Genomic DNA, 16,046 nt, shown 5'->3' on the forward strand with positions numbered 1-16,046 from the left:
CAGGTCTCTGCTGCATCCTCTCTCCGCTGCACTTCTCTGGCTCCTATAAATACAGCTGAATATCCAAGTCAGCCAAAACACTGTACAAATGTTTCCTCGTCCATAACATCCTCTGCACTTCGGGATGCTCTTCTTTTACTTTTGGAAACGTAAATACTTTGCAATGCAAGCGAAGAGAACAAGGAAGTTCTGTTTTTGAGCGGCATCTAGAGCACGCCCCCTTGTTACCCAGAGAAATCCAAGCTGAAGTAGTCTTAAGAAAGCGGAGTTTGCAGCTGCAAAATCTTTTGTTCTTCCTTGCCTCCAACCACGTTACTGTCAAGTCACATGACGGCGCTGGATGCAAGCATAACAACAGATTTTGCAGCTGCGGACTCGGGGTTCTCAGTCAATGCAGTGAGGTACTACATTTACCATCAACACTTAACTTACACTCTGTGCCTCTCTATCCGTCTCGTCTATCCTTCTCTTCACCTCATCCTGTCTCTGCAGCACCACTCTGGATCTGTACGCCAATGTGATGCACTGCCAGTCTCTACCAGGAGTGAAGACGCGCCACACAAACATCGACATCATGATCATCAGGGAGAACACAGAGGGAGAGTACAGCAGCCTGGAGCACGAGGTGTGTGTTCATAATCGCTTTGCTGGAGAGATGCACAAAACCCTAACAAGCCCGTCCTCCTTGCATCTCTTATTCTCTCTCCGTCTCTGCAGAATGTACCGGGCGTTGTTGAATGTCTGAAGATCATCACCAGGACCAAATCGCTACGCATCGCTGACTACGCGTTCAGTACTGCTCGGGCCAAAGGACGCAGACGAGTCACTGCCGTGCACAAAGCCAACATCATGTCAGTTTCTGACGGCTCAAAGACTTTTTACTCATCTTTCTCTATAAAAACACATGATGCATCTTAACGTGTGTGTTTGTGTCGGAGCAGGAAGTTGGGTGACGGCCTCTTCCTGGAGTGCTGTAAGGAGGTTGCCAGCGGTTACCCCGAAATCACCTTCGACAGCATGATTGTGGACAACACCACCATGCAGGTAACGACAGCAGTTCATCCTAAAACCCCACTAATGCACATGAAAGGACCTGAGACTGCGGGGCCGTGTGCACACACGGGTAAGTCGAGAGCCGTAAGTGAAGAAGTAAAGAGTGGAGCGCTGAACGAGGAGTTCTGCAGGAAGCGAGCGTCGAACGAGCTTCATATTTAATATATAAAATAAGAGAACATTATACAGTGTTTATGTATTTTAAAAGATCATAATGCTTTGTAAAATAATTATTAAATACAATTCTAATTATATATTGTAATTTAAATCCTATATTATACAACTTTAGAAAAAAAGGGTTGGTGTTTGTCACAACCTTCATGAAGACTGCGTACGTGGGTTCTTTCTTTCTTTATGTTTATTTGTGTGTGTTAGCTGGTCTCCAGGCCCCAGCAGTTCGATGTGATGCTCATGCCCAACCTGTACGGCAACGTCGTGAGCAACGTGTGTGCCGGGCTGGTTGGTGGACCGGGCCTGGTGCCCGGAGCCAACTATGGAAAGGACTACGCCGTGTTTGAGACGGTGAGAGGCGTCACATCAACAAGAGGGGAAAAGGACAAGTTTAGTTTTGTCTCGACTGTTTTCAACACGGTGGCCGGGTCACACACACACATACACACACACACATTCTCATTTTACAGCTCAACGGTACACAAAAATATGTTTCTGAAAACATTGGAGGAGAAATGGACACTGCAGTGACAGAATCTTGATTCATATTTGATCAGCGCTGCCTTGATTGACAGTTCAAACAGTGATTGAAACTGCGTTAGAGACTCCTCTGCTCTGATTGGTTGTTTTCCCTCAGGTGTGATATAATCTTGCCATATGTAGCACTGGACAGAGGAACATGATGATGTCTGTCTCATGCATTCCTGTCAGGATTTAGTTTTAGAAAAAAAAGTTATTTCTTTTATAAGAGTTACAGAGTGAACCTTTTAAATAATAAAAAGTCCATCAAATTAAAGCTCCCACATTTAAGTATTCAAAATGTTTTTCTCTGTGCAGGGCACCAGGAACACGGGGAGGAGCATCGCTAACCGCAACACAGCAAACCCCACGGCCACGCTGCTGGCCTCCTGCCTGCTGCTGGATCACCTGAAGCTGCACGCCTACGCCAGCATGATCCGCAGGGCCATCCTCTCCACGGTCACTGAGACTCGGGTACGTCGCACGACTGATGGCAGGTTACCAAAAAGATAAAGAATATCCTGCTCACATCTCCTTTGTCCTCCAGCTGCACACCGCTGACCTGGGAGGCCAGGGCTCCACCTCTGAAGTGGTGCAGTCCGTCATGAAGGCGGTTCAGAGCACCGGGCCCCAGACGCTGAGCATCTAGAACAGTGACACAGATGTGGATGTTAGTGCCTCTCTCCAGTAGGTCCTCTATGCAATTTCATAATAACGATAGTGAGTTGTTTGATAGTAATACTGAAAACTGCACACAAACAGTCTTATCTATGCAACAGAATGTTTCCTGACCTCCCGGCTGTTTGAGTTTTCTCAGCACTTTGTTTGCATCTATAGTTTACCTGCAACACAACACTGTTCACTCTTTATTTATTAGTTTGATCCATTTATTTATTTTTAAGTTAAACCAGTATTAAACCAAACACAGCTGTTGTTTGTATCCTGAACACAGCTGTCCTACTGCTGAATGTATTAAGCTCTAATAAAGTTAATTAAAGTAATAAAGTCTCTGTAGTTCATTGTTTTGTTTTCAGAACAGTCTGTGCTGAAACAAACTGGCAGCACTGGCTGGTGTAGACCACATGGAGGCCACATTGTGTTGTCATCACATGCAGTCTGTTGGGACTGAAGGCATGTGTGTGCATGTGTGTGCATGTGTGTGTTTCTCTTAGTTGCAGAAATAAGAATAACTGTGTCTGCATTGCACCTTTCACGCAGAGAAGCCCAAAGTGTACTTGTACCACACTTGATGGTTTCCATGTTATGCTACTTTATACTCTTTCTCCACAACATTTATTTGATAACTTTAGTTACTTTGAAGATAAAGATTATTAATACAGAATTACATAATACTTTTTTCTCAAATAATTACGACTTCTCAGACGACACAGATTTATGGGATAAGTTTTAAATGTGCAGAAAGTTTTGAACATGAGCAGAAACACATAACACATATAAGCTATTAATATTCAGGGCTTTAAAAAGGAATAATTAATGAATTTATTACGGGCGTGAATAGGTGCCACATGCACATTTAAAGAGGTTACGTCCCCAAACAAAAGATGGACATAGGAGGGAAGAGTAAAGAATGAAGTTTGGACTGCATTGAAGGAGAAAAGTTGATCTACAGGAGAATAAATATTGGAAAGCAACACAGCATGCATGAGATTCTTAATGCATTACAAGCCATAACATTTGTATATTTTATCTCAATTTTGTGTTTTCCTTTACATAAATAAAGACATTTATTTTTCCTGTAGAAGGCAAGACACTTATACTGTGTGTGAGTGTGTGTGTGTGTGTGTGTGTGTGTGCGTGTTGAAACGACTTCTTTGCAATTGCAAATCAGTTTCATAATATCAAAACATGAACAGCTTGATCAGCCTCATTTGTGTGTATGTTTACGGTCGCTCAGCGGGCCCCTGGATAATTACAGGTTTCTCCCAATCAGGGAACAAATGAGGAAAGGCAAACTGATTACTGCAGAAAGAGGAGGAATGCAGGAGACGGAGGGAGACAGGAGGGGGGGGGGGGGGGGGGGAGGAAAGAAAAACCAGGAAGCAGGGATGAGAAAGAAAAGGGCAACTCTCCTCTTTTTGCCGTCTTCTCATTTCTCTCCAACAACATCTCATCTGTAACAACATCTCTCTCCTCCCTCTCCAGCGAAATCACACGTACACATATCAGTTTAGTGTGTGTGTATGAAAGGTCTTTGATCATTCTGGGAGACTAACAACAGAAATCTCATTTGATCTGCTGGTGCACAGCCTCAGTGGGGCCTTCTGTCCTGCACCGAATGTGGATCAAAGTAGGTCCAACAGCAACGTGGGTAATATGCAAACAATCAGAAAGAAAATTACATTAATTCACCGCTGCAGCCCGGGCATCACAGCCTTTGATCAACCAACCCACTTTCCACTCGAGTACCCCCTATTTCTTTTACTCCTGCTTTTGAAAAAGAGGAGAAGAGAGGGAGGGATGTGTTAAAAGAGGAGGCGGGAGATGGGGAGACAGGAGTCAGCAGCGTGAGTTGGCAGAGGTCACCTTTTAGAGTAACACGCAGGAGGGAAACGCAGCATGGATGCGGTCAGTGTGTGCAACAGCAGATCAGGTTGTCCTGGATCCTACAGATGCTTCATGGGACGCTGAGGACGAGGACGAGGTGAGTGAGTCGTCTGTGTTTGCTTGTACTTCCACCTCTCTCTGCTGAAATGGGGAATTAAAATCTGTACAAGTGGCTGTTGCTTTTAATGAGGATGAAGAGGTTACAGGTGGGTGTTTAGAGTTGACAGACGATCGTTTCTGACGTTTCTAATCGAGACAAGAACGATGAAACTAAATACTCAGAGGTGTAGGAAGGGAGAATTTTAGCTTTTCGTTTTGTGGCAAAGAAAATAAGTATTAAACAGCTGGCGTCCGCTCTTCTAATTGGATTAACAAAACCGAAAGATGTCAACAAATCTACACTCAGCTCACCATCAGCGAAACAGGCTGAAGTAGATTCTGTATTTAGAGATTATAAAGTCCTCCTGCTGCATGTACAGCCTTCAAACTCAAACATCCTCAAGCTGCCAATAGAAGCAGACTCTGTAACTATTTTCAAATTACATTAAAAAAGACTAAAAGTAAACAATAGGTTCAACAAAAAAGGGTTTACAGATGTTTGACTGCAGCAACTTCATCTTCATTTACTGTATTATTGTTTCTAGTTTTGGGTTTAGCAGCAGAATTACTGTCAAAAGCTATTTTTTAAAGACAGTGACGATACTGTCGGCAGCTTCCTTTAGTTTTTCTGCAGAGGTGAAACAAGACTAGAAGTAAAAAAGTAAAAGTACCAATACAACAATGTAAACAACGACAAAAGTTCTGCGTTTAAAAAGTGTTATCAGCTAATTTAAAGTGTCAAAAGTACTCGTTTTGCTGTAAAATGTCCCCTGATATTATTATAAATGACATTAATAGGTTAATAATGAATAAAAAGAAACCTCTAACTGCCAGTTAGTGTGTAATGCTGATTGCTGCAGATTGGTTGAACTTTGACCTTGTTAGATCCTGCACATTTGCAATGAATAGTCCCACACAAGGGGCCCTCTCTGCATGCCTATGCAATTGTCTGCGTCTGCGTGTGTGTGTGTGTGTGTGTTGAAGTGTAAAGGCACTGCTGTAAACATGCTCAAACGTCTCTTTGTTTTACAATTATTGTGAAGCTTGATCCTGTACACACACCAGGTAACTGTGTGTGTGTTTGTTTACAGCCGGAGGTCGGATACAATAGACACGGTACCGACTTTGGCACCAAAACATGCAGCTATCATTATAAACAAACTGAATAACGCTCATGTTTCATTCCCATCACAATACTTCCTGTGAGGATCTCTGGCAGTATGTTCGGGGACTGCAGAGAACACATGGGAATCGTTAACTAATTGGGTGAAGTATCACACAATAAGTTACAATAAGTTACAATAAGTTACAATAAACATAAGCAATTTAATACTAAACCAGTGATTCCAAAACGTTTAGGCTCGTCACAAAAAGCAGTCCGTACTAAAGTAAGAGCAGTAATACCACAGTGTTATATCTGTGTATTTTATATATCTGTGTATTTTATATATCTGTGTATTTTATTTTATATATCTGTGTATTTTTATATATCTGTGTATTTTATTTTATATATCTGTGTATTTTATATATCTGTGTATTTTATATATCTGTGTATTTTATATATCTGTGTATTTTATATATCTGTGTATTTTGTATATCTGTGATATATATGTGTATTTTATATCTGTGTATTTTATATCTGTGTATTTTATATATCTGTGTATTTTATATATCTGTGTATTTTATATATCTGTGTATTTTATATATCTGTGTATTTTATATATCTGTGTATTTATATATCTGTGTATTTTGTATATCTGTGATATATATGTGTATTTTATATCTGTGTATTTTGTATCTGTGTATTTTATATATATATGTGTATTTTATATATCTGTGTATTTTATATATCTGTGTATTTTATATATCTGTGTATTTTGTATCTGTGTATTTTATATCTGTGTATTTTATATATATGTGTATTTTATATCTGTGTATTTTATATATCTGTGTATTTTATATATCTGTGTATTTTATATCTGTGTATTTTATATATCTGTGTATTTTATATCTGTGTATTTTATATCTGTGTATTTTATATATCTGTGTATTTTATATATCTGTGTATTTTATATCTGTGTATTTTATATCTGTGTATTTATATATCTGTGTATTTTATATATCTGTGTATTTTATATATCTGTGTATTTTATTTTATATATCTGTGTATTTTATTTTATATATCTGTGTATTTTATATCTGTGTATTTTATATCTGTGTATTTTATATATCTGTGTATTTTATATATCTGTGTATTTTATATATCTGTGTATTTTATATCTGTGTATTTTATATCTGTGTATTTTATATCTGTGAATTTTATATATATGTGTATTTTATAAAATCTGTGTATTTATATATCTGTGATATATGTGTATTTATATATCTGTGTATTTTATATATCTGTGATATATGTGTATTTTATATATCTGTGTATTTTATATTATCTGTGTATTTTATATATCTGTTTATATATTCTGTGTATTTTATATATCTGTGTATTTTCTTTTATATATCTGTGTATTTTATATGTATTTTATATCCTGTGTATTTTATATATATATGTGTATTTTTATAGATCTGTGTATTTTATATCTGTGTATTTTATATCTGTGTATTTTATATATCTGTGTATTTTATATCTGTGAATTTTATATATATGTGTATTTTATAAAATCTGTGTATTTTATATATCTGTGATATATGTGGTATTTTATATATCTGTGTATTTTATATATCTGTGTATTTTATATCTGTGATTTTATATCTGTGTATTTTATATCTGTGTATGTTGTTCGGTGTATTTTATATAGCTGTGTATTTTATATATCTGTGTATTTATATATCGGTGGTATTTTATATCTGTGTATTTTATATCTGTGTATTTTATATATCGTGTATTTTATATATCTGTGTATTTGTAATATATCGTGTAATTTTATATATCTGTGTATTGTATATATCTGTGGATTTTAGATCTGTGTATTTTATAGATCTGTGTATTTATATCTTGTATTTTATATATCTGTGTAAGTTTATATATCTGGTGTATTTATATATCTGTGTATTTTATATCTGTGTATTTTATATATCTGTGTATTTTATATCTGTGTATTTATATATCTGTGTATTTTATATATCTGTGTATTTTATATATCTGTGTATTTTATATCTGTGTATTTATATATCTGTGTATTTTATATCTGTGTATTTTATATCTGTGTATTTTATATCTGTGTATTTTATATCTGTGTATTTATATATCTGTGTATTTTATATATCTGTGTATTTATATATCTGTGTATTTTATATATCTGTGTATTTATATATCTGTGTATTTATATCTGTGTATTTTATATCTGTGTATTTATATATCTGTGTATTTTATATCTGTGTATTTTATATCTGTGTATTTTATATCTGTGTATTTTATATCTGTGTATTTTATATATCTGTGTATTTTATATATCTGTGTATTTTATATCTGTGTATTTTATATATCTGTGTATTTTATATCTGTGTATTTTATATCTGTGTATTTTATATAGCTGTGTATTTATATATCTGTGTATTTTATATATCTGTGTATTTTATATCTGTGTATTTTATATATCTGTGTATTTTATATCTGTGTATTTATATCTGTGTATTTTATATCTGTGTATTTTATATCTGTGTATTTTATATATCTGTGTATTTATATATCTGTGTATTTTATATCTGTGTATTTTATATATCTGTGTATTTTATATATCTGTGTATTTTATATCTGTGTATTTTATATCTGTGTATTTTATATATCTGTGTATTTTATATTCTGTGTATTTATATATCTGTGTATTTTATATCTGTGTATTTTATATCTGTGTATTTTATATCTGTGTATTTTATATATCTGTGTATTTTATATCTGTGTATTTTATATATCTGTGTATTTTATATCTGTGTATTTTATATATCTGTGTATTTTATATCTGTGTATTTTATATATCTGTGTATTTTATATCTGTGTATTTTATATATCTGTGTATTTATATATCTGTGTATTTTATATATCTGTGTATTTTATATATCTGTGTATTTTATATCTGTGTATTATATATCTGTTATTATATCTGTGTATTTTATATATCTGTGTATTTTATATCTGTGTATTTTATATATCTGTGTATTTTATATCTGTGTATTTTATATCTGTGTATTTTATATCTGTGTATTTTATATCTGTGTATTTTATATATCTGTGTATTTTATATATCTGTTGTATTTTATATCTGTGTATTTTATATATCTGTGTATTTTATATCTGTGTATTTTATATCTGTGTATTTATATATCTGTGTATTTTATATATCTGTGTATTTTATATATCTGTGTATTTTATATATCTGTGTATTTTATATATCTGTGTATTTTATATCTGTGTATTTTATATATCTGTGTATTTATATATCTGTGTATTTTATATCTGTTGTATTTTATATATCTGTGTATTTTATATCTGTTGTATTTTATATCTGTGTATTTTATATATCTGTGTATTTTATATATCTGTGTATTTTATATATCTGTGTATTTTATATCTGTGTATTTTATATCTGTGTATTTTATATCGTGTATTTTTATATCTGTGTATTTATATATCTGTGTATTTTATATCTGTGTATTTATATATCTGTGTATTTATATCTGGTGTATTTATATCTGTGTATTTATATATCTGTGTATTTTAATATCTGTGTATTGTATATCTGTGTATTTTATATCTGTGTATTTATATATCTGTGTATGTATTCTGTGTATTTATATCTGTGTATTTTATATATCTGGTGTATTTTATATATCTGTGTATTTTATATCTGTGTATTTATAATCTGTGTATTTATATACTGTGTATTTTATATATCTGTGTATTTTATATCTGTGTATTTTATATCTGTGTATTTTATATATCTGTGTATTTTATATCGGTGTATTTTATTCTGTGTATTTTATATCTGGTGTATTTTATATATCTGTGTATTTTATATTCTGTGTATTTATATCTGTGTATTTATTATATCTGTGTATTTTATATCTGTGTATTTTATATCTGTTGTATTTATATATCTGTGTATTTTATATATCTGTGTATTTTATATATCTGTGTAATTTTTATATCTGTGTATTTATATATCTGTGTATTTTATATATCTGTGTATTTTATATCTGTGTATTTTATATCTGTGTATTTTATAGATCTGGGTATTTTATATATCTGGTATTTTATATCTGTGTATTTTATATCTGTGTATTTTATATATCTGTGTATTTTATATCTGTGTATTTTATATATCTGTGTATTTTATATCTGTGTATTTATATCTGTGTATTTTATATATCTGTGTATTTTATATCTGTGTATTTTATATCTGTGTATTTTATATATCTGTGTATTTTATATATCTGTGTATTTTATATCTGTGTATTTTATATCTGTGTATTTTATATATCTGTGTATTTATATATCTGTGTATTTTTATATCTGTGTATTTTATATATCTGTGTATTTTATATCTGTGTATTTTATATCTGTGTATTTTATATATCTGTGTATTTATATATCTGTGTATTTTATATCTGTGTATTTTATATATCTGTGTATTTATATCTGTGTATTTTATATCTGTGTATTTTATATCTGTGTATTTTATATCTGTGTATTTTATATATCTGTGTATTTTATATCTGTGTATTTTATATATCTGTGTATTTATATATATGTGTATTTTATATATCTGTGTATTTTATATCTGTGTATTTATATATCTGTGTATTTATATATCTGTGTATTTATATATCTGTGTATTTTATATCTGTGTATTTTATATCTGTGTATTTTATATCTGTGTATTTTATATCTGTGTATTTTATATCTGTGTATTTATATCTGTGTATTTTATATCTGTGTATTTTATATATCTGTGTATTTTATATCTGTGTATTTTTATATCTGTGTATTTTATATCTGTGTATTTTATATCTGTGTATTTATATATCTGTGTATTTTATATTCTGGTATTTTATATATCTGTGTATTAATCTGTGTATTTTATATCTGTGTATTTTATATATCTGTGTATTTTATATCTGTGTATTTATATATCTGTGTATTGTATATCTGTGTATTTTATATATCTGTGTATTTATATATCTGTGTATTTATATCTGTGTATTTTATATATCTGTGTATTTATATATCTGTGTATTTTATATCTGTGGATTTATATCTGTATTTATATCTGTGTATTGTATATCTGTGTATTTTTATATATGCCTGTGTATTTTATATCTGGTGTATTTTATCTCGTGTATTTTATATATCTGTGTATTTTATATCTGTGTATTTTATATATCTGTGTATTTTATATCTGTGTATTTTATATCTGTGTATTTTATATATCTGTGTATTTTATATCTGTGTATTTATATATCTGTGTATTTTATATATCTGTGTATTTTATATATCTGTGTATTTTATATATCTGTGTATTTTATATATCTGTGTATTTTATATCTGTGTATTTTATATATCTGTGTATTTTATATATCTGTGTATTTTATATCTGTGTATTTTATATATCTGTGTATTTTATATCTGTGTATTTTATATATCTGTGTATTTTATATATCTGTGTATTTTATATATCTGTGTATTTTATATCTGTGTATTTTATATATCTGTGTATTTTATATATCTGTGTATTTTATATCTGTGTATTTTATATCTGTGTATTTTATATCTGTGTATTTTATATCTGTGTATTTTATATATCTGTGTATTTATATCGGTGTAATTTATATCTGTGTATTTTATATATCTGTGTATTTATATCGGTTATTTATATATCTGTGTATTTTATATATCTGGTGGTATTTATATCTGTGTATTTTATATATCTGTGTATTTTATATATCTGTGTATTTTATATATCTGTGTATTTTATATATCTGTGTATTTTATATATCTGTGTATTTTATATATCTGTGTATTTTTTTATTTTAGTTTTTTTCACAGACTTTGTCTTTGACTATAAACAGTTGCTGCACTTTGTGTTTAGAGCTTTCAATCAATCAGGAATTCTTTCTCTCATCTTCCTCTCCTCTTCCTCTCTTTCTTTCATCTTCCTCTTATCCTCTTCCTCTCATCTTCCTCTCTATCTTTCTTTCATCTTCCTCTCCTCTTCCTCTCCTCTTCCTCTCTTTCTTTCATCTTCCTCTTATCCTCTTCCTCTCATCTTCCTCTCTATCTTTCTTTCATCTTCCTCTCCTCTTCCTCTCCTCTTCCTCTCTTTCTTTCATCTTCCTCTTATCCTCATCTTCCTCTCATCTTCCTCTCATCTTCCTCTCCTCTTCCTCTCATCTTCCTCTTTCTTTCATCTTCCTCTTATCTTCCTCTCCTCTTCCTCTCCTCTTCCTCTTATTCCTCTTCCTCTCATCTTCCTCTCTATCTTTCTTTCATCTTCCTCTTATCTTCCTCTCCTCATCCTCTCCTCTTCCTCTCTTTCTTCATCTTCCTCTTATCTTCCTCTCATCTTCCTCTCATCTTCCTCTCCTCTTCCTCTCATCTTCCTCTCATCTTCCTCTCATCTTCCTCTCTTTCTTTCATCTTCCTCTCATCTTCCTCTTATCCTCTCATCTTCCTCTCCTCTTCCTCCTCTCTTCCTCTCATCTTCCTTTCCTCTTCCTCTCTTCCTCTCCTCTTCTCATCTTCCTCTCATCCTCTCTTCATCTTCCTCGCATCTTCCTTTCCTCTTCCTCTCTTCTTCCTTTCACCTTCTTCCTCTCCTCTTCCTCTCCTCTTCCTCATCCTCCTCTCTGCTTCCTCTCCCTCTCCATTTCTCCCAGCCAACATGTCAGTCCCCACGGTAACAGACTCGTACCCGTCCCTCAGCTGGTCGGTGGTCTCTGTGACCCCGGCAGGTACGAATGCCACAGACTGGGAGCGTGACGCCCTCCTGGTGGTGGCCGAGGTCGTGGTGCTGGCGGTCATCTTGGTGATGGCGCTGCTCGGCAACGGGCTGGTGCTGGTGGTGTTGGTAAGGCGGAGACGACACCACAACCCGCTGCACAGGTTCATGATCAACCTCTGCCTGGCCGACCTGGTGGTGGCACTGTTCCAGGTAAACACACACACACACACACTTCTTCAGCGTCCAGCTGTGGGCTGCCTGGGACCCCGACCCACCTCAGACCAGTGCGCTCTCACGCACGCACACACACACACACACACACACACACACACACACACACACACTCCCTGCCTGCATCTCACTCCACCCTTCCTCCCCCTCGTCTCCCTCTCTGAGGTGTTGCCCCAGCTGGTGTGGGACGCTAAAGGCTGCTTTCCCGGCCCAGACTTCCTGTGTCGCCTGGTGAAATACCTGCAGGTCCTCGGGATGTTCGCCTCCTCCTACATGATCGTAGCCATGACGGTGGACCGGCACTACGCCATCTGCTGCCCCCTGCAGGCGCACCGCAGCGGGGCCACCGAGCGCTGGAACAGTTTCATACTGCTGGCCTGGGGGCTGTCGCTGCTGCTCAGCCTGCCACAGGTAGGGGGACACAGGGAGGGAGACAGGGAGGGACACAGGGAGGGAGACAGGAAGGGAGACACAGGGAGGGACACAGGGAGGGACACAGGGAGGGAGACAGAGGTTATGATCTATCCCAGTTACTCAGTGACTCTCGCCTCCTGCAGGTCTTCATCTTCTCCCGCTCAGAAGTGGCTCCTGGAGTCTACGAGTGTTGGGGAAACTTTGCGGAGTCCTGGGGCCTCAAAGCCTACGTGACCTGGATGACTCTGGCTGTCTTCATCCTCCCCGTCCTCATCATCACCGTCTGCCAGGTAGAGAGGGACTGACACACACACACACACACACACACACACACACACACACACACACACACACACACACACACACACACACACACCTGAGCTATAACGTTAGCTAGCTCAGGTGAGCTCAGGTGAGCTCAGGAGAGGCCATGAGTAGATACCTGCTTCCTTCTGCGTGGTGATACAGTTGGCGGATGTAGTTTGGTAGAAAGAAAATAGTTCCTCCATGAAACTGCTCATTACAAGTCTTGAGTTACCAGGTTATGATTTCTGGAAAGAGACTTTGCTGTTGAGTTCTTTATAAATGTTTTTTGAGTGCCATCTAGTTCCTTTATATTGGAGAAAAGGCAGACATCTTAAACAATCGGCAACTCACACCAAAACACTCCAGATTGATAACTAGCTCTAAGAGGAACAATATGTAGTTTGGATTTTGCGGGTGAACTGTCCCTTTAATATATCACAACATCACTGGACTGTTTCCTGCAGGTGCGAATCTTCAAGGAGATCCACAACAACCTGTACCTGAAGTCAGAGCGCCGCCTGTCCCCCGCCTCCCTCCCCCCATCCACACGGGACAGCCGGAGAAGAGAAGGATGGGGAGGAGGAGAGAGGTCCAATCTCTCCCTGTACGTTTCCCCTCTCATGTTCAACACCCCCGGGAGTGACAGCAGCTTTCACCCTCCTCCCATCTATCAGCACCCGCCCATGGCTGCACTCAGGTCACCCTGTGACACCTACACAGCTGATTACCCAGGTGAGTTGTGGAACTACATTTACAGGTAACACTATGACATCGTCTCTCCCACATTAACACTTCTACAGACACACATCTGATTTATTTAGTTTCAGTTTACAACAATATTGTTCGCTGCTTATTTTCCTTTTAGTTTCCGATAAAAACCTCGGCTTCCTGTCGGTGGCGCTGCAGCCTGACGTGCTGCCCGGCCCTGCGGCCTTCTCTGCCGTCTGCCCCCCCCCACCCAAAGCCCCCCCGGCCCGGGGTGGAGGGGTGTCAGCGGCCATGTCGAAGACCGTGAGGATGACGCTCGTCATTGTGCTCGTGTACTCGCTCTGCTGGGCCCCCTTCTTCAGCGTCCAGCTGTGGGCCGCCTGGGACCCCGACCCACCTCAGACCAGTGCGCTCTCACGCACGCGCACACACACACACACACACACACACACACACACACACACACACACACACACACGCACACACACACACACTTTTCTGTTTTTGTATATGTTTCTTCATCATCTTCAGTCTGTAAAAAGAAAACCTCCATAAATAAAGTTTTTTAAATCAATACAAGAATTATAACATAAAGAACAGAATCACACAATGTTGGTATTTAGAAAAAGTATTTATTCTTTATTTATGGACCACTTTATTTATGATTAGTTTTTCATTATCACTAATATCTGTGATGTAATACAAATATTTGTTTCTTAACTAAATGTTTTTGTGACATTTTAAGAGTTTTAAGCATATTTTAATGGTTATCGGGAAAATATTGTGAATTATTTTGACATTAAATGGTCATAATAATGCCTAATATTGAGTATTTGTCACCGTAGTGTAAATTGTGGTTAAATGTTAAAACTGTAAAAGTAAAAGTAAAACTGTTGCTTTCTGTATTTCAAATGATTAAACTTTAAAAAAAATATATTAAAAGTAATTTAAATTCTCTACAGTAAGATTCGATATCGTGAATAAAAACTTTGTGTTCGATACAAAAACAGAAAAAGTGAATTGTGAAGGAATATAAGAAATGTCAGATTCTAAACCACAATATCTACAGTATATATATATATATATATATATATATATATATATATATATATATATATATATATATATATACATCTTTAATAAATCAAATGAAAGTCTGCTTTTCTCTGCACTTTAACTTTTGATACAGTAAATACATTTTCAATGTGAGAGTTTCACTTGTAATGTTCTTCAGGGGTGGACATTAACATTTACTCAAATACTGACTGTACTACTTCATACTTTTTACTGCACTACATTTATTTGACAGTCACTTGATACATAAGAAAAACACATATGTATATATGATGCAGTAATATACTAGCAATCTACTCAGTAATACAGAAAGTACCTGAAGTTTGACGAACTACAACATTAAAATACTCTATCAGGTATTCATAAGTGATAATACTTTTGATACTGTGAGTACATTTAGCTGAAAAGAGTCTGAATATACTTTGCTTATACCACTTTGATCACCTGTGTGTGTGTGTGTGGTGTGTGTGTGTGTGTGTGTGTGTGTAGGTGCAGTGTTCACCCTGCTGATGCTGCTGGCCAGCCTGAACTCGTGCACTAACCCCTGGATCTACTCGGCCTTCTCCAGCAGCGTGTCTCCGGAGCTCCGCCTGCTGCTGCTCTGTCGCTCTCCCTCTCAGCGCCGGGGCTCGTTACCCAACGACTCCACCACCACCACCACACACACATCCAACTAGTGAACACACACACGCACACACACGCACACACAACAGTCAAGTGCAACATCCTACAAAGTGTGTATCTTGTACGCTCTGTAGTCTGCTACATAACTAGACCGCTTCATGTTCCACGCTGGTAAAAGAAGAGTTTGACATTTAGAGGAAGAGGAGGAAGATCTTGTTTGTTTCCTGGAGGAAGTCAAGAAATTATTTACACACTTTAGAGCTTTTTCCACTTCTCACATTGCTCCCTTGATGTAAATAGCAAAAGGCTAACCATGTTCTCCCTGCAAGT

At 35.6% G+C, this 16,046-nt stretch overlaps 2 protein-coding genes across 2 annotated transcripts in view; both read left to right on the forward strand.

Annotated features, from left to right (window-relative positions):
• Window positions 1–2,742, forward strand: part of LOC115011011 (isocitrate dehydrogenase [NAD] subunit gamma, mitochondrial-like) — a 5,605-nt gene extending 2,863 nt beyond the window's left edge. Inside the window, exons 7-12 of the mRNA XM_029435939.1 lie at window positions 493–625; window positions 718–851; window positions 942–1,044; window positions 1,429–1,575; window positions 2,062–2,217; window positions 2,291–2,742. Of these exons, the coding sequence (XP_029291799.1) occupies window positions 493–625; window positions 718–851; window positions 942–1,044; window positions 1,429–1,575; window positions 2,062–2,217; window positions 2,291–2,392 (775 nt within the window). The 3' untranslated portion in view covers window positions 2,393–2,742. The remainder of the gene's footprint in view (window positions 1–492; window positions 626–717; window positions 852–941; window positions 1,045–1,428; window positions 1,576–2,061; window positions 2,218–2,290) is intronic.
• Window positions 2,743–4,308: 1,566 nt separating this feature from the next.
• On the forward strand, window positions 4,309–15,769 carry LOC115010546 (vasopressin V2 receptor-like). Its single transcript, XM_029435168.1, has 7 exons — window positions 4,309–4,405; window positions 12,295–12,569; window positions 12,756–13,001; window positions 13,148–13,294; window positions 13,775–14,042; window positions 14,176–14,424; window positions 15,582–15,769. Exons 2-7 carry the CDS (start codon window positions 12,300–12,302, stop codon window positions 15,767–15,769), a joined length of 1,368 nt encoding a protein of 455 aa, XP_029291028.1. The 5' UTR covers window positions 4,309–4,405; window positions 12,295–12,299.
• The last annotated feature ends 277 nt before the right edge of the window (window positions 15,770–16,046 follow it).

Source organism: Cottoperca gobio, chromosome 7 (assembly GCF_900634415.1).
Source record: "Cottoperca gobio chromosome 7, fCotGob3.1, whole genome shotgun sequence".
Lineage (NCBI taxonomy): Eukaryota > Metazoa > Chordata > Actinopteri > Perciformes > Bovichtidae > Cottoperca > Cottoperca gobio.